General features: G+C 46.9%; 1 protein-coding gene across 1 annotated transcript in view; it reads left to right on the top strand.

Moving 5' to 3' along the window:
- Positions 1-24,744, top strand: part of LOC126273293 (protein dead ringer-like) — a 633,628-nt gene that overhangs the window by 591,980 nt on the left and 16,904 nt on the right. Inside the window, exons 7-8 of the mRNA XM_049976838.1 lie at positions 16,937-17,093; positions 17,157-17,313. Coding sequence (XP_049832795.1) covers positions 16,937-17,093; positions 17,157-17,313 — 314 coding nt within the window. The remainder of the gene's footprint in view (positions 1-16,936; positions 17,094-17,156; positions 17,314-24,744) is intronic.

Below are 24,744 nucleotides of genomic sequence, written 5' to 3'. Positions count from 1 at the left end.
TTTTATTTAAAAATCTTTACGAGTTTTCACATAAAAAATTCAGAGACAATACTTTTGAGCACTTCCTTGTAATATCGCAACCGATCAGAAGTTGAAAAATCTCTCCCATTTTTTCATATTTCTTGTTCTGCACTTACAGTCGTATGCTTACCAGAAGTAAACGAAAAACGTTGTGACTGTAAGCATAATAGCGACATAAACGAACAACACAGCGAGTAGTGATAAACTGTGACCAAATGCACCATCTTCTAATGATGTCGCGTAAGCGCTGGCAACCCTGCATACTAAGATATGAGATGTACCGAGGACTATTAGAAACGACACGATTCGTGACGGAATGAAGACGGCTTCAAGGCTGGCTGATGTAAGCGGAAAATCGTAAAAAGAGAAGAGACAATAAAGTTTCCCAGAAGCAGCAAATGACACGCATTCTGCTTATGACATGGTCGTCATGTAAATATGTCCGATAATGAGAACCGCGATGGAGGGATCATGGATTGCGCATTAACTTGCACTCTTTCTGTAGCGAGGAAATAATCCTCAATAAAGTCATTATCCAGCAAAAAGTAAATGTTACAGGATTTAGTCTTCCAGAAGCACTTTCCTCGTATCCGTGATAATATTCATAACTGGCCATTTAGAATGCAGCAGAATTGTGTCGTCCTCTTTGTATCATTCGTGGTTTAGTAGGAAAAAGGATAATTAGTAAGTCAACACTGCAATGCTGGTTTTTTGCACTCCATAAATTTACTACGATTGGAAACAACAACAGTGAACGGATTCACTGTTACGAACCGAGTCCAAAGCTTTTTTTCGAAGACGGATGAGAAGCTCAGTACCAAATAAGATTCCCAAACTGAAATTTTAATCACTTCAGGAAACAGTGCAACTCATTACTTTATAATAGTCCCTTGCATTTCAGTCGTACCTGTGCGGGAATACCATTGCTAATCTCGGAGACTCCGAGGCAGAGCACTGCGATAGGGGTTAATGTAACTACATCGACGTGATTTTAATCACGCTCCAGAAATTCTCACTTAACACGCCCTCGTCAAAATGAATTACAGAAGTGCATGCATGACAGCCTAAAACGGATGCTCAAATCTGCTTAACTTGTTTAAGGTCTGAGGATATCATTGATTGGGCCACTACTTCACATCCCGAGATACAAGAGTGAATCTCATGTTGATCGTAATCGCGATGTGATTGATGTTCTACTATGCAACAAGTGGTTCAAATGGCTCTGAGCACTATGGGACTTAACATCTGAGGTCATCAGTCCCCTAGAACTTAGAACCACGTAAACCTAACTAACCTAAAGACATCACACACATCCATGCCCGAGGCAGGATTCGAACCTGCGACCGTAACAGCAGCGGGGTTCCGGACTGAAGCAGCTAGAGCCGCTCGGTCACAACGTCCGGCAGACTGAATAAAGCCATTGTTGCTGCCATGAGCGGAAGCTCTGTGTAGTAAACTTCACATCCTGTGAATGTTCAGTTGTGCTTTCCAGGACATAGATGTGAGTAGTGTGAGAGCTACATAAAACGGCCAAGGATCCATCCAAGCACTTCAAAAACGTTTTGTATTGAAGCTTTTTATTTAACTAATTAACTAATTATCTGAGATCCATTCGCCTACTGCAGCTTTTTCCATCTCATTTTCGTGTTGGTCTCTCTCTGAGGTAATCTGGCCTGCGTCTGTTTCAAGTAAATTCCGTTCCATATACTGGATGCACTTCAACGTTTCAATGCAAATATCTTTAGAACTGCAATAGATATTGAAAATCGACTTTCGTGGGTATGAATGCCAGGCTCATGAAAGTAAACACTATCAGACATTCTAAAACGCAAAGCTAATATGATTTTCAACTCCGTATAATTTCTTCTGCAATCAATAATACGAGAAATCACAAAAAGAATGGCGTTGCTTGTATCGCAATACGTCAGTAATATCCCGAGAAACTGCAAAGTGAAGTTGACGCTTCAAATTAAAGAAATGTGCCACTATTGCACATCCCGAAATGCAAGAGTGAATCTCATGTTGATCGTAATCGCGATGTGATTGATGTTCTACGATGCAACAAGTGGTTCAAATGGCTCTGAGCACTATGGGACTTAACATCTGAGGTCATCAGTCCCCTAGAACTTAGAACCACGTAATCCTAACTAACCTAAGGACATCACACACATCCATGCCCAAGGCAGGATTCGAACCTGCGACACGATGCAACAGATGCTGTACTTATTGCTATATACACTTTTATTAAATGGACTGGAAACAGTACACATGTTCAGTCGCACAACTAACCCTCTGTTTCTTCCTTCTTCAGCCATTAGTTATGCACTTAAAAGCGCCAAAGAAACTAGTATTGGCATGCGTATTCAAATACAGGGATATGTAAACAGGCAGAATACGGCGCTGCGGTCGGCAACGCAGTTGTTAGATCGGTTACTGCTGCTACAATGGCAGTTTATCAAGATTTAAGTGAATTTGAACGTGGTGTTATAGTCGGCGCACGAGCAATGGGATTCAGCACCTCCGAGGTAGAAATGAAGTGGGAATTTTTCCGTACGACCATTTCACGAGTGTACCGTGAATATCAGGAATCCGGTAAAACATCAAATCTCCGACATCGCTGCTGCCGGAAAAGGATCCTGCAAGAGCGGGACCAACGACGACTGAAGAGAATCGTTCAACTTGACCGAAGTGCAACCCTTCCACAAATTGCGTGCCAGCGTACGAACCATTCATCGAAACACCATCGATATGGGCTTTCGGAGCCGAAGGCCCACTCGAGTACCCCTGATGACTGCTCGATACAAAGCTTTACGCCTCGCCTGGGACCTTCAACTCCGACATTGGACTGTTGATGACTGGAAACATGTTGCTTGGTGGGAAGAGTTTCGTTTGAAATTGTATGGGGCGGATGGACGTGTACGGGTAAGGAGACTACCTCATGAATCCATGGACCCTGCATGTCAGCAGGGGGCTGTTCAAGCTTGTGGAGGCTCTGTAACGGTGTGGGGTGTGTGCAGTTGGAATGATATGGGACCCCTGATACATCTATATATGACTCTGACAGGCGACACGTACGTAAGAGTCCTGTCTGATCACCTGCATCCATTCATGACCATTGCGCACTCCGTCGGACTTGGGCAATTCCAGCAGGACAATGCAATACCCCACACGTCCAGAATTGCCACAGAGTGGCTCCAGGAACTGAGTTTAAACACTGCTGCTGGCCACAAAACTCCCCAGACCTGAACATTAATGAGTAAATTAATCTGAGATGCCTTGCAATGTGCTGTTCAGGAGGGATCTCCAACCCCTCGTACTCTTACAGATCTATGGACAGCACTGCAGGATTCATTGTGTCAATTCAAACATTAGTCGAATCCATGCCACGTCGTGCGGCACTTTTGCATACTCTTAGGGGCCCTACACGATATTAGGCAGGTCTACCAGTTTCTTTAGCTCTTCGGTGTGTTTACCGTTGCCGGAGACATTCGGTTTTTCGTACTGTAGTAAAGGTCAATAAACCAAAACCCTTTCCTTATTTTTTATTCCGTATGATTAGACGTCTGTATTTTGTTCAAAAAATGTTCAAATGTGTGTGAAATCTTACGGGACTTAACTGCTAAGGTCATCACTTCCTAAGTTTACGGACTACTTAACCTAAATTATCCTAAGGACAAACACACACACCCATGCCCGAGGGAGGACTCGAACCTCCGCCGGGACCGTCTGTATTTTTTTCCATTCCACTTAATAACTGTGTAAATAGCAATAAGGACAGCGTTAGTTTCATCGTAGTACGTCAATCACATCGCGATTACGAGCTACGTGGGATTCATATTTGCATCTCGGAATGTGCAATAGGGGTGCGTTTCGTTCATTTCAAGTGTCAGTTTCGCTTTGCTGTTTCTCGTGATGTAATTAACGTATTAAAATGCAAGCAACTCCAGTATTTTATGATTTTTCGTATTACTGATTGCTTAAGAAATAATTGGGTCGTCCATTACAAAACATAGGTTTGCGTTGTAAATAATATTTGATAACTTTTTAGAATGTATCAAAAGCGTTTACTTTCATGAGCCCCTGCCTTACATTCGTACCCGAGAAAATTGGTTTTCAATATCTATTGTTGTTCCAGAGATATGTGAAAGGTTTAAGTGGACCACCATATATACAAAGGTGATTACGGCCAATGACTCCTTCAGTGCAGATGCGCACCAGGCTCGAATTCTTAGAGGAATTGGCGAGAAGCAGCAAGTGATGAGGCTAATGAGCACGGGCACTACATCGGTAGTGTGTGGTATAAGTTTAGAATTTAGGTCTGATGGGTGGCGTGCTAAGGTAGCCCGCGTGGTTGTGGTGACCACTGCGTCCGGACGGTGTAGGGGTCAGTACATCCACCAAGTAAGTGGGAGACCCAGGTTCGAATCTCGATCTGGCAAAAATTTTAAACATGCCCCAATTGATATAAATCAATGCCTTTTCTAGGAGGCTGATCTGGATGGTCGCCTCCTTTGGCCAGTACCGAAGGCTCAGTATTATTATCATTTCTTGAAAAACATGTTTCCAAATTAACACGGTCAGGTAGTGTTTTCCGTCTTCTGAAGGTGCATCACCTCGTTTACCCCGAGCAAACTGGCAGCTCGGGGCTGCTGCTTCCCGGCGCGCATTAATTAAGTCCCAGGCGCCGGAGTTTCTATTTCTGATGATGTTGGCCGCGCGCGAGACAGTAGTGGATGAATGCGCCATCCATCACGGCCGGCGCTCACCGGCTCTGGACGCCGCCGGCTGATTAATTCACCTGCACTGGGCCGTCGCCAATCTCAACACGATGCGTGACAGATAGCCGGCTCAGCGCCGCGACAATCACCTTTAATTAACGCGCCGTAAAAATACCGCCGCGCCCGTTTATATGAACGGATGGATCCCTGCGCAGTTGGCTGCCGTTGCGTCCGTCCGTTTCCTGTGCAAACAAACTGCGGCGAGCGCCTTTCATCCGGGAGGACGCCTCGCTCCCCTCTTCCCCACCTGCTCATCTCGAGCACGACACCGCTCTTGGCATTCAGCCTCCAGTGTTTCATCTTCACAGTTAGTGGCCTGCCAACGAAGTAAGTAATTTCGTTGTCCTCCTCTATGTAAATTAAGAAGTGTAGAAAAAGAAAAATATCTGAATCTATATTTTAGATCAAAGATGATGTCACCGACTACATGTATTTACAACATTTTCGAAAGAGATGGACACCTACGTCAGAGAAACCGAAGAACTGATGATTCAGAAGGAAAGAAAATTGGCGGGCAAACTCTCGACATCTACATCCATACTCCGCAAGCCACCTGACGGTGTGTGGCGGAGGGTACCTTGAGTACCTCTATCGCTTCTCCCTTCTATTCCAGTCTATTGTTCGTGGGAAGAAGGATTGTCGGCATGCTTCTGTGTGGGCTCTAATCTCTCTGATTTTATCCTCATGGTCTCTTCGCGATATATACGTAGGAGGGAGCAATATACTGCTTGACTCTTCGGTGAAGGTATGTTCTCGAGTTACTGAGCGTCTCTCCTGCAGTGTCTTCCACTGCAGTTTATCTATCATCTCCGTAACGCATTCGCGATTACTAAATGATCCTGTAACGAAGCCCGCTACTCTCCGTTGAATCTTCTCTATCTCTTCTATCAACCCTATCTGGTACTAATCCCACACTGCTGAGCAGTATTCAAGCAGTGGGCGAACAAGCGTACTGTAACCTACTTCCTTTGTTTTCGGATTGCATTTCCTTAGGATTCTTCCAATGAATCTCAGTCTGACATCTGCTTTACTGACGATCAACTTTATATGATCATTCCATTTTAAATCACTCCTAATGCGTACTCCCAGATAATTTATGGAATTAACTGCTTCCAGTTGCTGACCTGCTATTTTGTAGCTAAATGATAAGGGACCTATCTTTCTATGTATTCGCAGCACATTACACTTGTCTACATTGAGATTCAGTTGCCATTCCTTGCACCATGCGTCAATTCGCTGCAGATCCTCCTGCATTTCAGTACAATTTTCTATTGTTACAACCTCTCGATATACCACAGTATCATTCGCAAAAAGAGCCTCAGTGAACTTCCGATGCTATCCACAAGGTCATTTATGTATATTGTGAATAGCAACAGTCCTACGACACTCCCCCTGCGGCACACCTGAAATCACCCTTACTTCGGAAGACTTCTCTCCATTGAGAATGACATGCTGCGTTCTGTTATCTAGCAACTCTTCAATCCAATCACACAATTGGTCTGATAGTCCATATGCTCTTACTTTGTTCATTAAACGACTGTGGGGAACTGTATCGAACGCCTTGCGGAACTCAAGAAACACGGCATCTACCCGGGAACCCGTGTCTATGGCCCTCTGAGTCTCGTGGACGAATAGCGCGAGCTGGGTTTCACACGACCGTCTTTTTCGAAACCCTTGCTGATTCCTACAGAGTAGATTTCTAGTCTCCAGAAAAGTCATTATACTCGAATGTAATACGTGTTCCAAAATTCTACAACTGATCGACATTAAAGATATTGGTGTATAGTTCTGCACATGTGTTCGACGTCCCTTCTTGAAAAGAGCGATGACCTGTGCCCTTTTCCAATCCTTTGGAACGCTACGCTCTTCAAGAGACCTGCGGTACACCGCTGCAAGAAGGGGGGCAAGTTCCTTCGCGTACTCCGTGTAAAATCGAACTGGTATCCCACCAGGTCCAGCGGCTTTTCCTCTTTTGAACGGTTTTAATTGATTCTCGGTCCCTCTGTCGTCTATTGCGATATCTACCATTTTGTCATTTGTGCGACAATCTAGAGAGGGAACTACAGTGCAGTCTTCCTCTGTGAAACAGCTTTGGAAAAAGACATTTAGTATTTCTGCCTTTAGTCTGTCATTCTCTGTTTCAGTACCATTTTGGTCACAGAGTGTCTGGTCATTTTGTTTTGATCCACCTACCTCTCTGACATAGGACCAAAATTTCTTAGGATTTTCTGCCAAGTCAGATCCTCTCCAGTAAATGCTGAAACCTTTGTATGGCGAATTTGTCTGCTGCATAGTTTAGCGATCCTTGAACTGGACCGAGTGAAGTGGCACGTTGGTTCCACATCCGTAAAGACCATGGTTGAGATCTCCGTCCGGCAATCCATACTTTGTTTTCCAGTGGTTTCTCTAAATCGCTTAATGTAAATGCGAGGATCGTTGCTCTCTAATCGAAACGTCTGCCCCGTGTCTAGTGACTTCCTTGTCCACGGGACATTAAATCCAATATATGTTCCCTGAAATGATCCATTCTCGTCTGTCATGTACACTGCTATTGGTACGACTTTGGTGCAATTTCACTTCTTACTCACGTGAACGAAATTTAAGAATACCAATAACAAAAAAAAAAAAAATCGTGTCTACATTTTCAGCAAGTAGGCTACCGAGAGTTCTCGGATCAGGCTAGCCATGTTAACGGCATGATACAAGTCCTTAGTTTACTTTTCACTGCAGTTACAGAACTGAAAAGTTGGTTTCTAATTCCCATAGATTGCTTGTAGTTGTAAATCGACTGAGTGCTGGTTTGTCCGTACTTCCCCATCGAACTTGTGTTCTCTCGCTATTTCCGGAATATTGCATTGTAACGTTTCCTATTTACATTAAGTTTAATAAGAAAAAGACGGTCACCTCTACGAAGACACGACCGTCGAACACTCAAAAATGGTTCAAATGGCTCTGAGCACTATGGGACTCAACTGCTGTGGTCATTAGTCCCCTAGAACTTAGAACTACTTAAACCTAACTAACCTAAGGACATCACACACATCCATGCCCGAGGCAGGATTCGAACCTGCGACCGTAGCAGTCGCACGGCTCCGGACTGCGCGCCTAGAACCGCGAGACCACCGCGGCCGGCTCGAACACTCAGCCCGGTTGAGTGTCCGTATGCCGAAGCTGCTGAACAACCACTGTCCAACCGCTGTGACTTTCTCCTCGGCAGATATGCATGCCATTTGTCTGCCATGCGTGGCCACCCATCCTATGTCTCCTTCTTTGATCTCCACTATGGGGCACGTCCCTCATCTCTGTTGCTTCCTGGAGTCCGCTTTCGGCATTTGATCTGACGACTTAACGTCACACTACCTGCAAATTTTCCGGTGGGTGTGAACGCTTCACCACCTTGGCTTCGTGCGGCGCCCCGTGTTCACCTCGGCCTTCATTCGCTACCTAAGCCTCGCTACCAGCCTCGCTCTATCGCCTTCAGCTTCACGACCTTCGCATGGAACTTCGCGGTAGTGCCTTTGTGTGCACTGATGGCTCTCGGTCTGACCGTGATGTCGGGTGTGCCTTCGCATTTGCTGCCAGTGTTTTTCGGTATCGGCTTCCGGCACACTGCTCAGCATTTACAGCTGAGCCTTTCGTTCTGTATCAAGCCACGAAGTACATTAGGCAACACAGGCTTTAGAATTGTGTCATCTGTTCAGGCTCTGTCAGCGCCCTTCAAAGTCTCTGTTCGCTGTAAACCGCCCATCCCTTAGTGCAACGGGTCCAGAAAAACTGCCCTTACTCACTCTTGTGATGTTTATGTGGGTTGCCGGTCATGTCGGTCTGCCAGGAAACGAGGCTGCTGACGCTGTTACCAAGGCTGCAGTCCTTGTACCTTAGGCCTCTAGTTCCTATATTCCCTCCGTTGATCTCTTTGTTGCCGTCTGTCAGGAGGTGGTGTCACTTTGGCATCGCCACTGGTCATGGGAATAAGCTACAGATTATTAAGCTTCTCCCAGCGGCTTAGACGACCCCCTCTCGGCCCTACTGTCGGGAGGAGGTCATTTTAATTAGGTTGCGTGTAGGACACTGCCTTTTTAGCCATCGCCATTTGTTAAATGCCCCCCCCCCCCCACTTTGTGCACATTGCGCCCAACTATCTTGCCATTTCCTGACAGAATGCCCATTTTTTGGCAATTTGCGTTCCCGCTTGGGTTTGCCGTCTGAGCTATTGGCCGTTTTAGCGAACGACGCGCGGACTGTCGATCGCGTTTTACTTTTTATCCGTCTTAGCAATAGGGCGAAGGCCATCTAATTTTCAGTTCTGGACCTTCGCTTTTCTGTGGTGTATTTTATAGCCCTTTCTAAACGTCCCTGTTTTTATTTGTCTTCTCTTACATCGATTGGGATTGACGTGTAGCCGTTTTTTAACCCCTCTCCGTCTACGTATTCTATAGTTTTGACTTGGGCGCTTATGACTCCAGTCGCTTTTGCGTCCTAAAACAAAACAAAACGAAACAAGCACTCGGCTGTCAGTTACCGTTGATCACATGCTGGTATGTGTACGCTTTTGTTTCTCTTAAATACGTGTAGTCTGGCAGCTTCTGAAACTGTCCAACTTCTTTCATGTCGTAAACCTCATCCCAAGTTCATAATTAATCAGATGGACCTAGAGACAGTATGCGACGGTCCAAAGAGCCGTAAGATGTGCGAAACCCGAACGACAAACATGCAAACAAATCAGTAATCTGAAATACTTCTTAAAACCAATTCGAACTCATAAAATCGGAAAATATGCTTGTGTTGAGGTGTAAGGCAGGTTTTCTGATTATCTCGACTGTTATTTAACTTACACGTCAGAGAGACAGTGACGGTAGGTGGCAAAGAATTGTACAAAGCATGACAGAAACATCCTAAGCATCAGATTTGTAGGAAGCGTAGTTACAAAAGTGTAAGTATTCTGCCGCCAGAGAGGCAGGATTGCAAAAGATGACTGAGGAAAGGAAAATAGGAGCTGCATCCTGGTAGAGGGGAAGCTGACTTCCTTCCCAAACATTAACAAAATTGGACTGATACGAAATGATGACTCCAGATGGGGGGAATAGGGGCATCAGGAACATAGAAGGGGCATCAGGAACATAGAACTCTATTCCGGTGAAACTTAAATTGCGATAAAATCGAAGAAGAAATTGGAAACAACTGAAATGGAATTTTAGAAAAATGCATTGGTTGATAAATTAATCACTGAAGACTTACTCGTTAGAATCTGTGTCAGATGAAGGTAGATGTTAGTAAAATATCTGCAAGATTAATTAACTTCGTAATGGAAGGAACATGACCTGGAGAAGTACGTAATTATACAAGCAGACAAATATTAAGATAGGCGAATGATTGTATCCCGGACATGTATCACCTGGTTTATAGCAGAGTAAGTGAGCGTTTCTCTCTAAGTTTCGTACGTTGAAGTAACATTACAGCCACAGGCCTTTGTTGTTGTGTTACGCCTACATCGAGCTGTTGTACTTAAAATGCAAAATAAGACAAAATAATGAAACGTGCGCTGTCGATGTCACAAAGGGGTAGAAATGTGTTGTAGTAAAAACAGACAAAAATTTTGTTCTCATAAGAGACTGGTTCTATTACTGATTCTTTTGCCGAACCGCGGAAACAGTGTCAAAATTCGTATAACTATTGAGGCTGACATGTAGTTGGCAGCAGTGATTCAGATCCACGTCCTGCCATCCTAATGTAGCCTCCCGGTGGCTAGGCCGAACAAGGTAAGCCAAATGAAGAAGTGTTTCCATTGAAAAGTAGGTGGCCAATTTTCTTCGCCGTCCTTACCCAATTAGGGCTTGTGTTTCTCTCTTATTAACTTATCGTCGACCTGATGTTAATACCTGCAGGCTGACGACGGGCGACAAATACTGGATGTCTTTTATTCAGCGTCGACTACAGACACAATTTGGTCCACCATTTGGATGGTATGTAAACGATTAGAGTTACAATGCTCTGCAATGGGTAGAACGGTAACCAGAATGCATGTGCATTGTCGGTGTTTAGTGTATTTATCAGGCCAGGTACGGTATAAGAGAGGCGCAAACAGCGTCATATCCTGAGTGATCATCCGACACGACTGGTCGGAGATTAACAGCAGCCAGCTTGACGAATTGCCGTCCCATACATATGCAGCCGTTAACACGATAACACATATGTCCTCGTTTCGAGTTAACCCGTGACCAGGAAGCATGGAGCGCTGATGAATGGCATTGCACTGTGTTGAACAATGAACCGCGGCTCTATGCTACCCCGGATGGCCATTGCTCTGTATCGTGGTGATGTGGTGAGAGGTCCCGTTCTTCCAATGTTTTAGAGAGACCCAGCTGTGTTACTCCTGGCTCATGGTGTAGGGAGCCATCGGTTATGGCTTCAGGTCAGGGCTGGCAATCACTGAGGAACTCTGATGGCACAACGGTAAATGTAAATCTACATCTACATTTATACTCCGCAAGCCACCCAACGGTGTGTGGCGGAGAGCACTTTACGTGGCACTGTCATTACCTCCCTTTCCTGTTCCAGTCGCGTGTGGTTCGCGGGAAGAACGACTGCCGGAAAGCCTCCGTTAGCGCTCGAATCTATCTCATTTTACATTCGTAATATCCTCGAGAGTTATAAGTAGGGGGAAGAAATATATTAGATACCTCATCCAGAAACGCAGCCTCTCGAAACCTGGACAGTAAGCTACACCGCGATGCAGAGCGCCTCTCTTGCAGGGTCTGCCACTTGAGTTTGCTAAACATCTCCGTAACGCTATCACGCTTACCAAATAACCGTGTGACGTACGTCTCGGATATCCTGCATCCTCGTGTGTTACCACTCAAGCGACGGCATTGTGTGCCTATTTCCAGCAGAAAAATGCTTGTTTTCAAATAGCAAGTGTCTCTGTGAACTGTCTGTGTGATAATGAGGTACTCCCACGGTCAGCAAGATTCTCAGATCAGTCCCAGAAAGAACAGGTGTAGTACCATCTCGAACTTCAATATCGCTCGTCCCAGTGACAATGCAGCCTGGGCTGGCCACGCGGTCTGAGGCGCTTCACTGGACGTGGAAAGTCCTGACGACGGATGCCTTCGTTCGTTCCTTGATGTTGTAGAACGAGTAAATTCTTGACATTGCTTTGGGGCGACATTATTTTCGGATATGTCTGAAACGGCTGTCTTTCATTTCTTGGGGGCAATAGGAAGAGATGGCAAACGGTATCAAACGAGTAGCATGGCTCAGGTCCAAAAAGACGACATGGTCGCGAGCCACGTCTAGCGTACATGGGAGAGAGGAAGTCGAAAGGAGGCGCGGAGTGCGGCCACCGGCGCGGCGCTGGGATCGCATTTATTAGGGCGAGCGGGCGGCCGGCGGATGCCGATGTCAGCCGCTGAAACCCTAGCGCCGCCGCCCTGACGGCGTCTTCCTGTTTTCCATGCCGGCCCCTCGCTGATGGCCGCGGTCCGGCCCGGCATTCTGCACACGCTGCTAATTCCGTCACGAACGGGGAACACGTGGCGTGGCGCCCCTGCTATTGTTCGCCGCCCGCCTGGGGTGGCTCGCCATCTGGGCGCGAGGCGAGGGAGGACCCTGCCAGAGGCGGCGCGAGCCGCGCTTTTCTTGGCCGAGACACCGGCGCACAGCCCGCGTGATACGAGGTCTTCCGTTTTCTGGGAATGTAAAGGGATCGAGCAATCACACACACAGCTTGTTCTTGTCAAATTTCTCCATTCATTTCATACGAACAAGTGACTACAAATAATACCCGTGCTGCAAAGTAGACAGTAGGTACACAAACTATCCGTAAACATCGGGGTTAAGAGAAGGGTGCACCACTCTTTTCCTTTGACGAATCCCACTACCGCGCCTATATATTCAATCAAGTGGTGGAAGATTTCCTAGGATGATAGTTTATTATACCCTTGCAACATCGCCGTTAATAAGCCTAGAAGTGGATCATTGTGGGGCAAAATCGACATTCCAGAACACGTTCAGTTGGGTTCAAATTAAGTCTCCGAGCAAGTAAAGCTATATAGCCACACACCACATAGTATTTAAGGTTGCCCTCTCACCGAAATGAGAGGTACTTCCCCGTAAGTTGCACCGAGATTATCTCTGTGAACAAAATAGCGCAAACGCTGTGAAATCTGAATTTGACAGGTATATTACACCCTAGAACGAATAAAAGACGCACCACGAAGGAATTATCTGAACAGCACGACAGTCAGTAGAGGTGATGTACATGTACAAACAAACAAATGATTACAACTTCAGAATAATTGGATGATTCACAAATTGAGAGAGTCAATAACGCGTTGGTCCATCTCTGGCCTTTAAGAAAGCATTTATTCGACTTACCATTGATTGATACACTTGTTGGATGCTCTCCTGAGGGTATAGTGCCAAATTCTGTCCAGTTATTGCAGTAGTCAAAATCTCGAGCTAGGAGGGCCCTCCTCATAATGCTCCAAACGTTTTCAACCTGTCATGGCAAGCCATCCTGGGCTTGCATTTCAGCAAGATAATGCCCGTTCGGACACGGCGACAGTTTTTACTGCCTGTCTTCGTGCTTGCTAAGCCGTACCTTGGCCAGAAAGGTCGCCGGATCTCTTCCCGGTTGAGAACGTTTCGAGCATTATGGGGAGGGCCCACCAACGAGCTGGAAATTTTGACGATCTAACGCAATAACTGGACAGAATTTGGCAGTATATGCCTCAGCAGGACATTAAACAACACTATCAATCAATGACAAGACGGATAACTGCTTGCATAAGGGCTAGATGTGGATCAACACGTTATTGATTGCAGAATTTGTGAAGTTCTTTCTCTTGAATAAATCATCAATTCTTTTCTGAAATTGTTTTCATTTGTTTGTCTGTACATTTACTTCACATATACTGATTTCCGTCTCATTATGATAATTCCTTTGCCCAGTGCGATTTTTTTTTCTCTTCTTAGTGTGTATAATGCTCTGGATTAACTTCAATTGGTTCAAATGGCTATGAGCACTATGGGACTTAACATCTGAGGTCATCAGTCCCCTAGAACTTAAAACTACTTAAACGTAACTAACCTAAGGACATCACACACATCCATGCCCGAGGCAGGATTCGAACCTGCGACCGTAGCGGTCGCGCTGTTCCAGACTGAAGCGCCTAGCCGGCCGGAGTAGCCGTGCGGTTCTAGGCGCTACATTCTGGAACCGGGCGACCGCTACGGTCGCAGGTTCGAATCCTGCCTCGGGCATGAATGTGTGTGATGTCCTTAGGTTAGTTACGTTTAATTAGTTCCAAGTTCTAGGTGATCAATAACCTCAGAAGTTAAGTCATATAGCGCTCAGAGCCCTTTGAACCATTTTGAAGCGCCTAGAACCGCTCGGTCACACCGGCTGGCAGGATTAAGTGGCCACGCTCGGGCATACTGTAGAGAAACGCTCTTAGTCACTATATTTTCAGTGAAAACATGTTATGGGAAACATGTTCATACACCTTGTAGTGTCTGGTTCCAAAGGGTGCTGTAGGTAGTTGACACTCGGCAACAGCGTTCAGTCTGCAGCAGGTAATTGGCAGTGAGCGGTATGAAATTGTGTTGGGGAGCCGTGAACGAGGAATTTCACACCACGGTTACACCGATAGGCGGCATGGAGGAAAACACACAAAATTCGAATGAAATGTAGTTGAGGGATGAAAAGCCACCGTACTCTAAATTTTCGTAATCTCTAAACTAAATGAACTATCAAACAAACGTTTAGCCATTGAACCTGGTTTTCACGTGCTGCCAAAGGTGTGTTAACGACCATGTAATGGGAAGGAATCTGGCTTAGGAGCAGTTTGGTTTTAGTAGGAATACAGACACTACGTACGTAACAAGACTCTTGCAAATTATAGGACAGAAGACGATCTTCCTCCAGGAAGGGAATATTGTTTTGCTTACTGTGTGCTCTAGGACAGTGCAACAGATGGTCGCCAGAGATACATCTGTGAAATTCTTTTTTTTTCTCAAAAATAATTTATGGATAGAAAATGTGCAAGTCGCCAACATGATACAGATATATTCACCTCTAGTAGCACACAAAATTGTTTGTTATGGGCACATTATAAAAGTTTCAGATTCTTTTGTGATAGTAATTAACATTTCTTTCTATTATAGATTAGAGTTACAGCATCATCGCTACCACCACAGTGACTGTCATATTCTTCTTATTATGTTTACAGCGTCGTCCGATCTATTGCCCTTTTTATAAACAGGAGTAACTTGCGCTCTTTTTCAGGACCATTCACCGCGCAAGAGACTGTCAATAAATTTGGGCTATGATAGCAGTTAATTTCACACCCTCTTCAATGTGAAGTCTAACTGGGGGTCTGATGCTTTGTTCTCTTTACGTATTATGATCATTTGAAAAAAAAAAAGAAAAACACCTGAAGGATTCGTAATGCCGTTGAAGAAGGTACAGTCCCTATTAGAGTCATGAGGTCCCAAACTCGCCGCTAGAGCGAGAGGGGCGAACACCGACGTGGTAACATGGCGGCCGCCCCCTTACACTCAGTAGTGCTGGAAACAGAGGCTTGAAAAGAAGAGCAAGGGGCGTAGCGCGGTACAGCGGCTCGAGTGAGGGCAACGAAAAGCCATCGACGGAAGGCACGAGCGTATGGAGAAAACTGGATATCCGTTGCAATGCCGACGCTCAGTGCAACCTCTGGAACATGGGCTGCCACCGTCCATCTCCTGAACAATGGTATCGACAGTGCGGCGTGGCGATCCACATCTTGCATCATCGGCCAACGCCGTCCGTCCTTCCTTGAATCACTTGTGCCACGCCTCGACCCTTGCAGCGCTCTTCGATCAGTTTCCGTTTCCGATTTCCTCCGACTTTCAGGAAATGCCTTACTCCCTTGCTTGTTTTTTTTCTTTTTTAAGCTTCCATTTCTCTGTTTTCAGCACGACTGAGTACGAGGATAATGGAATGTAGTCGAATTAAGTCGGGTGATGGTGAGGGAATTAGATTAGGAAATGAGACACTTAAAGTAGTAAAGGAGTTTTGCTATTTGGTCGAAGTAGAGAGGATATAAAATGTAGACTGGCAATGGCAAGGAAAGCGTTTCTGAAGAAGAGAAATTTGTTAACATCGAGTATAGATTTAAGTGTCAGGAAGTCGTTTCTGAAAGTATTTATATGGAGTGTAGTCATGTATGGAAGTGAAACATGGACGATAAATAGTTTAGACAAGAAGAGAATAGAAGCTTTCGAAATGTGGTGCTACAGAAGAATGCTGAAGATTAGATGGGTAGATCACATAACTAATGAGGAGGTATTGACTAGGATTGGGGAGAAGAGAAATTTGTGGCACAACTTGACTAGAGGAAGGGATCGGTTGGTCGGACATGTTCTGAGGCATCAAGGGATCACCAATTTAGTATTGGAGGGCAGCGTGGAGGGTAAAAACCATAGAGGGAGACCAAGAGATGAATACACTAAGCAGATTCAGAAGGATGTAGGTTGCAGTAGTTACTGGGAGATGAAGCAGCTTGCACAGGATAGAGTAGCATGGAGAGCTGCATCAAACCAGTCTCAGGACTGAAGACCACAACAACAACAACAACAACAACAACAACGAGTACAGTGGACGGTCGAAGGGTGAAACTGATCGCTCTGTCGTCACGTGGGTGTGCGGCCATGTCCCTCTAGCGGCGAATTTGGGGACTTAGCGCTCTTATAAGGACCACATCTTCTTCTGTGGGCAATGGCAATGACCCGTTCAGAGGTTTTCATTTCTTGCTGAATGGGTCTAATATTCACGGGTGCTGATGATACTTCCGGGCTTTATGGCCGTGGTCGAAGAAACTTCTCGGTTCCTGGTTCAGAGCTAAGCTGGACACCTACGGAGGCACTCCTTAAGAAGCAAGGCTGAACGTCGCCAGGAGCTCCTCCGAAAATGTCCAGCGCTGCTCTGTGCGAAACATCGTGAGCACAAAAGTTTCTTCGAGTACGGCCGAACAACCGGGAAAGCACATAGCAACTATGACATCCGGTCGTCAATGCCTGCATTGTCGTGGTAACACAAGGGATGATAGTAAGTATAAACCTGGTTGCAGCTACAAGTGGCGCCTCGTGTGTTGCAGGTACATGAAGTACCTGTACCCGTACGAGTGCGAGCGGCGTGGCCTGAGCACGCCGCAGGAGCTGCAAGCGGCCATCGACGGCAACCGGCGCGAGGGCCGGCGCAGCAGCTACGGCGGCGCCTACTCGGACATGGCGGCGGTGGCGGCGGCGAGCGCGGCCGGCCCGGTGGCGGCTGCGGCGGCGGCCGCGGCGGCGGTGGCTGCGGCCGGCGGGGGCGGCGGCGGGGGCGGGCGCGCGGGCGCCGTGGGCCAGGTGTCGCCGCTGAGCCTTGTCACGGCGCACGGCGGCGCGCGGCCCGCGCACACGCACGCCCACCTCAACGGCAACTCGCACCAGCAGGCGTCGCAGCACCTCCACGCGCCGGCGCTGCCCGAATGTGAGCACCTCAATCACCTCCACTGGTTTCGCTAATAGCTGATCCCTGGCGTCTTTTTGACCTCGATGTGCGAGGTCAGGCAAGCTGGCGGACACGAAACATCTTATATCACGAAGTACCAATCCGACATTTATAAAACTTTGTGGAGATGTTCGTCACATAACGGATATTAACCCAATAACGTATACTACCAACGGCGTGAGGGGGCGGGGGATATATACTTGACCATCCAAAAAATATATATACAAATAAATAAAAAATAAAAAACACAAATTTCGTTAACTGTTTTTTATGTTTATTCACAACGAACCCTGAGATGACTAAATTAGTGGTATACTTCCTAATATTGTCTCGGACCTCATTTTGCCCAGTACAGTGCGGCAACTCGATGTGACATGGAGTCAACAAATCTTTGGAAGTTCTCTGTAGAAATATTGAAATGATTCAAATGGCTCTGAGCGCTATGGGACTTAACTTCTGAGGTCATCAGTCCCCCTAGAAATATTGAGTCGCGCTGCCTCTACAGCCACCCGTAATTGCGAAAGTGTTGCCGGTGCACGATTCCGTGATGAATTTATCTCTCGGTCCCATTGACATTTGATGTCGGGTGATCTAGGTTGTCAAATCATTGTCTCAAACTGTCCAGAATGTTTCCATAATGAGATTTTCATCCTGCAGCAGAATGTGCGCCGATATGAAACTTCCTGGCAGATTAAAACTGTGTGCCGGGCAGAGACTCGAACTCGGGACCTTTGCCTTTCGCGAGCAAGTGCTCTACCAACTGAGCTATCCAAGCACACCTCACGCCCCTTCCTCACAGCTTCACTTCTGCCAGTACCTCGCCTACTAACTTCCAAACTTTACAGAAGCTCTTTTGCGAACCTTGCAGAACTAGCACTCCTGAAAGAAAGGATATTGCGGAGACATGGCTTAGCCACAGCCTGGTGAATGTTTCCAGAATTAGATTTTCACTCTGCTGTGGAGTGTGCGCTGATATGAAACGGCCCGGCACACAGTTTTAATCTGCCAGGAAGTTTCATGTCCAGAATGTTCTTCAAACTAATCGCGAACAATTGTTGCCCAGTGACAGGGCGCATTCTCATCCATAAAAATTCCATCGTTGTTTGGAAGCATGAAGTCAGTGAACGGCAGAAAATGGTCTCCAGGTAGCCAAAGGCAACAATTTCCAGTCAGTGATAGGTTCAGTTGGTCCAGAGGACACAGTCCGTTCCATGTAAACAAAGCACACAATCATGAAGCCACCACCAGCTTGGACAGTGCATCATTCACAACTTGGGTCTATGGCGTCGTGGGATCAGCGCCACATTCGAACCCTAACCACCAGGTCTTACCAACTGAAAACGAGGCTCATATGACTTTGAAGTGTAGTGGCGACAAGGAGAGAGAAGGGAGAACGTGCATACCAGTGCCAGAATGTAGTCAGGCAATCACTATTAACAATTATAGATTTCTTAATAGCTCCGTCGATGGCTGTATCGCTGTCAACAATGTCGCATGCTCCAATTCCACAGCGAATAGGCTAAATTTCTTTTAACAGCTTATCGTTCCAAATGATCTGTTGTTGGCAGCGGAGAGAGAGATGAGCCTGATGTTATCTGTGAGTGCCAAATTTCTCTCCGTCCATTGTTAAGGGTTATTCCGTGCGTAAGGTGATGACTCGTTATGCCAGTCGTGAGGGCCTGTTTTGCAACACATTATAAATATCGAAAGGATTTTGCGTGCGCGCGCGCGCGTGTTGTGTGTGTGTGTGTGTGTGTGTGTGTGTGTGTGTGTGTGTGTGTGTGTGTGTATTGCCCACCTGTCCTGCGGAGACGCTAACGACTTGCCGACGGACGAGAGACAGGTACAGCAGGGGGGGAGGCAGCATGCGTCACCCAGTCTCCCGACTCTGGGCTTCGCGCCCGTTTCTCTCTCGACTGCCTGTCCCACGCGACCTCCTTTTGCTTTCGTTTTTCTGTAAACGGTGCTATAAAATTATTTTCCAGGGATAAAACTGTAGTTTGACGCCTGTCGCGAATGGGTATCGCTCTTCAGGATGTTGTGTTAGCGTAATCGCAGACTTGAGGTGTTTTATTTTAATCTGCACGGGTACTGAAGCAGAGAGACCTGTTATTAAGCTGAAGGGCACGGCACACAGTTGATTGTCTTAAGCTTAAAAGTGCCGTTTGCCGTCAGTCCCTTTAAATTCTCTATTCCAAGATAGCACTCGAGATTTCCGCCCAAGCTGACAGAAGCAGACGTTACATCTAAGGACAGAGATCGTCTACTCAAAAGTTTTTCGTACACTACTGTGCTTTACTACAGATGGACCTACAGAACGGAACTGCCCTTCCTAATCATTGATGAGGTCCATTTTACTGGAAACAAGTGAACATTTGAGCCAGACCGAGATTCAAACCTAGATTTCCCGCTTCACACGAGCGGTCGCCTCAACCGTTCTATCCGAGCACACTTCACGGACAGACCAAACTACCAAATGTTCCAGTGTCTGTGTCCCAAAGTGCTCGCACAGTTCTGTGTTTCCCGCACATGGAGAGACTTATTTAGTTTTCTCATTTGGCTTTAGTTTAAAATACATTAGTACAGTGTCTGTATTTGTCAGTGTCTGTAAAAATCCATGCAAAGAGGCACTGCTGAAGAGTTACAGCCATATTGAATCGTGAAATGTATTCGCCAATTGCGAGTACGGTACCACCACAGCTATAAAATTCGGCTATGTCCGAAAGAACAGACACTTTGTATAATTTAAGGCGAGGACGATTAATTCATCACTCCAGCGCGAACGTGCACCACACTCATACTTTTGCAGGAATAGGCAAATGTCAGGAGTAATGGGGATAATGGGCAAGGGGCACTATAACTGTAGTGCGTGGATAAGTTGAGCAGGACTGACGGGACCCGCGGTTGGATAGTCCGTGCAGTTGCGATGACCTCTGTGTCCTTACGGTAAAGTTGTCAGCACATCTCCTAGTAAGCAGGAGACCCGGGTTCAGATCCCATCCAGCACAAATTTCCAACTCTCCATATACACTCCTGGAAATGGAAAAAAGAACACATTGACACCGGTGTGTCAGACCCACCATACTTGCTCCGGACACTGCGAGAGGGCTGTACAAGCAATGATCACACGCACGGCACAGCGGACACACCAGGAACCGTGGTGTTGGCCGTCGAATGGCGCTAGCTGCGCAGCATTTGTGCACCGCCGCCGTCAGTGTCAGCCAGTTTGCCGTGGCATACGGAGCTCCATCGCAGTCTTTAACACTGGTAGCATGCCGCGACAGCGTGGACGTGAACCGTATGTGCAGTTGACGGACTTTGAGCGAGGGCGTATTGTGGGCATGCGGGAGGCCGGGTGGACGTACCGCCGAATTGCTCAACACGTGGGGCGTGAGGTCTCCACAGTACATCGATGTTGTCGCCAGTAGTCGGCGGAAGGTGCACGTGCCCGTCGACCTGGGACCGGACCGCAGCGACGCACGGATGCACGCCAAGACCGAAGGATCCTACGCAGTGCCGTAGGGGACCGCACCGCCACTTCCCAGCAAATTAGGGACACTGTTGCTCCTGGGGCATCGCCGAGGACCATTCGCAACCGTCTCCATGAAGCTGGGCTACGGTCCCGCACACCGTTAGGCCGTCTTCCGCTCACGCCCTAACATCGTGCAGCCCGCCTCCAGTGGTGTCGCGACAGGCGTGAATGGAGGGACGAATGGAGACGTGTCGTCTTCAGCGATGAGAGTCGCTTCTGCCTTGCTGCCAATGATGGTCGTATGCGTGTTTGGCGCCGTGCAGGTGAGCGCCACAATCAGGACTGCATACGACCGAGGCACACAGGCCCAACACCCGGCATCATGGTGTGGGGAGCGATCTCCTACACTGGCCGTACACCTCTGGTGATCGTTGAGGGGACACTGAATAGTGCACGGTACATCCAAACCGTCATCGAACCCATCGTTCTACCATTCCTAGACCGGCAAGGGAACTTGCTGTTCCAACAGGACAATGCACGTCCGCATGTATCCCGTGCCACCCAACGTGCTCTAGAAGGTGTAAGTCAACTACACTGGCCAGCAAGATCTCCGGATCTGTCCCCCATTGAGCATGTTTGGTACTGGATGAAGCGTCGTCTCACGCGGTCTGCACGTCCAGCACGAACGCTGGTCCAACTGAGGTGCCAGGTGGAAATGGCATGGCAAGCTGTTCCACAGGACTACATCCAGCATCTCTACGATCGTCTCAATGAGAGAATAGCAGCCTGCATTGCTGCGAAAGGTGGATATACACTGTACTAGTGCCGACATTGTGCATGCTCTGTTGCCTGTGTCTATGTGCCTGTGGTTCTGTCAGTGTGATCATGTGATGTCTCTGACCCCAGGAATGTGTCAATAAAGTTTCCCCTTCCCGGGACAATGAATTCACGGTGTTCTTATTTCAATTTCCAGGAGTGTAGATTTAACTCTATGCCTGCTGTCAGATAATTGCCTTAATTCGTAACATTTCTGTACCGTTCCATTCTCGGACGGCGCGCTGGATAAACGAGCACTTAAATAATTTCGCGGCTCTGATTTATCTTGTTTCATTTCATGATGATCATTCCTCCCTGTGCCGGTCGGCGCCAACAAAATATTTTTGCAATCAGAGGTGAAAGTTGATGATCGAAATTTCATGGGAAAATCCTGCCGCGACAGAAAACGCCTTTGTTTTAATGATTGCCACCCCAATTCGCGTATCATATCCGTTGCACTCTCTCTGCTATTAATCGGTAATACAAAATGAGCATACCTTATCTGAACTTTCTCGATTCCTTCGTCAGTTCCATCTGATGCGGACCCCACTGCAAACAAAAGAACATTTGTGCCAGACAGGGACGGTCTGTTCCTTCGGACATACATGCATATATATATGAAGGAACATTGCATCAAACTACACGGACACTGCGCTAATGAATCTCATGCTAAAGCCAAGGCAACATCATGAGAAAACTAAATAAGTCTTTCTCGGTGCGGCAACCACACATTTGCGCAAGCCCTACGATAGGAAGCAGACACTGCACATCTGGAAGTTTGGGGTCTGTCTGTGAAGCGTGCTCGGATAGCTGAAAACGTTAAGGCGACTGCCCGCATAAAGCTGGAAATCCGGATTCGACTCGTGGTCTGGATGAAATTTTCATTTGTTTCCAGTAAACTTTATAGCCATGGCGGTATCGTTCGCAATTTGTGGATACATTTCATGAAATTAATAGGAGGACGAAAAGTTTAATTTTAAAGGCATACCGACAGTACGTTGGACTGCTGGATTATGTATAACGTATACTGGTGCCAAAAATTAAAGCGAAAAACTGCTATTTCCCCGTCCTGTCTCTTAATTCACGATATAATCGTACAAACTGTCAAGAGATGTCGTTCCGATCGTGTTATGCGCGGAAGACGGCATTCCGATCAACGGACAACCACGCCAGCAATGACGTCAGGGCAACTAACAAGTGGGGTAGTGTTGGCAGGGTACTCCTACATCCGCGCGAACCGTGATAACACACCGCAGACAGCGCGGCGGCCCCGCGCGGCCACTGAGGAGACAAAAGTCATGGGATAACGATATGCACATATACAGATGGCGGTAGCATCGCGTGCACATGGTATAAAAGGGCAGTGCATTGACGGAGCTATCATTTGTTCTCAGGTGATTTACGTGAAAAGGTTTGCGACGTGACCATGGCCGCGTGACTGGAATTAACAGACTCTGAATGCGATGTGTGTATGGGACATTCAGTTTCGGAAATTGTTAGGGAATTCAGTATTCCCAGATGCACAGTGTCAGGACTGTACCGAGAATACCAGATTTACTTTCTTCACGGATAGCGTAGTGGCCGACGGCCTTCACTTAACGACCGAGAGCACCGGCGTTTGCGTAGAGTTGTCAATGCTAACAGACAAGCAACACTGCGTGAAATAACCGCAGAAATCAGTGTGGGACGTACAGCGAACGTATGCGTTACGAAAGGGCTGCGAGCATTGGCTTTAAAGTGCTACGACAGCAGAAGAACCGGCGCGAGTTTCTTTGCGAACACTACGAAATCGCTTGCAGCGCCTTTCCTGGGCTCATGATCATATCTGTTTGACCATAGACAACTGGAAAACCCTGGCTTGGTCAGATGAATTCCGATTTCAGTTGACAAGAGCTGATGGTAGGGTTCGACCGTGCGGACTCCGCAAAGCCACAGACCCAAGCTGTGAGCAAGGCGCTGTGCAAGCGGGTGGTGGCTCCATAACGGTGTGAGCTGTGTTTACATGGAATGGACTGTGTCCTCTGGTCCAACTCAACATGTCATTGACTGGAAATGCTTATTATCGGCTACTTGCAGACCATTTGCAGCCATTCATGTTCCCAGACAACGATGTGCTATGTCACCGGTCCACAATTGATCCCAATTGGTTTGAAGAACATTCTCGACAATTCGAGAAAATGATTCTGGGTCCCAGATCGTCCGACATGAATCCCATCAGACATTTATGGGATACAATGGAGCCTCAGTCGTGAACAAAATTCTGCACCGGCAGCACTTTTTTCAGTTAGGAATAGCTAAAGAGGCAGCACGGCTCAAAATTTCTTCGGAGGACTTCCAACGATTCGTCGTGTCTATGCCAGCCAGGCCGAGCAGCTGCACTACGCCGGGCAGAAGGGGAGGTATCCCATGACTTTCTATGTTTTAAGATGTTAATAGAATATTTTGGTTGCATCTTGTATTGCAAGTAGGCTGGACTGCAGTGTCATTTCTCAAAACACCTTGGCATGCTGCAAAAGCATCGCTGCTCTAAATTTAAACAAGAAAGCTTCAGCGCAAAGCAATATTCCAGGGAAAATCACTAGCAATAAGCTAGCGAAAAAATCGTCGCCTGCGTAGATATATTATGTGCTAAAATACGGCAGCTCTATTTCTGATATGCTTACAGTAAGTTAATAATGGTCGTGCCACTTCAAAATTTACTGTACTTGGGCCGTTACACCCACGTTAGCTGCACAACACAAATGAACAAGAGACAGAATATAAAAAATTGACAGAGCCCAGGCTGACGCTTAGTCTGATTAAATGGCCTTTGGGACGCAGGTGCCTCCTTTGGAATTAAAGATGACTTCGCTTGTGAACTGCACTGGACCAATAGCGCACCTCCGCCCGTAACAAACTGCCCCATTACAAGGCGTCGCCGGACAAGTTTTTCGTCCATATATCTTTGAGAATAGGTTTTGTGCGAGCGCATGTTATCACAATGGGCGGTGAAAGATATACATAGGCGTAATATATGTCATCGTTTAATTACCTCACACTGACAGGCCCTCTAAACAAAGTTTAGTGCTCCATTCGGTTGACACCAGTCTCAAGTCGGAGTGTGCGCCTTTATTGACAAATTA

This window comes from Schistocerca gregaria, chromosome 5 (genome assembly GCF_023897955.1).
Source record: "Schistocerca gregaria isolate iqSchGreg1 chromosome 5, iqSchGreg1.2, whole genome shotgun sequence".
Lineage (NCBI taxonomy): Eukaryota > Metazoa > Arthropoda > Insecta > Orthoptera > Acrididae > Schistocerca > Schistocerca gregaria.
This window is presented reverse-complemented; position numbering and strand designations above follow the sequence as displayed.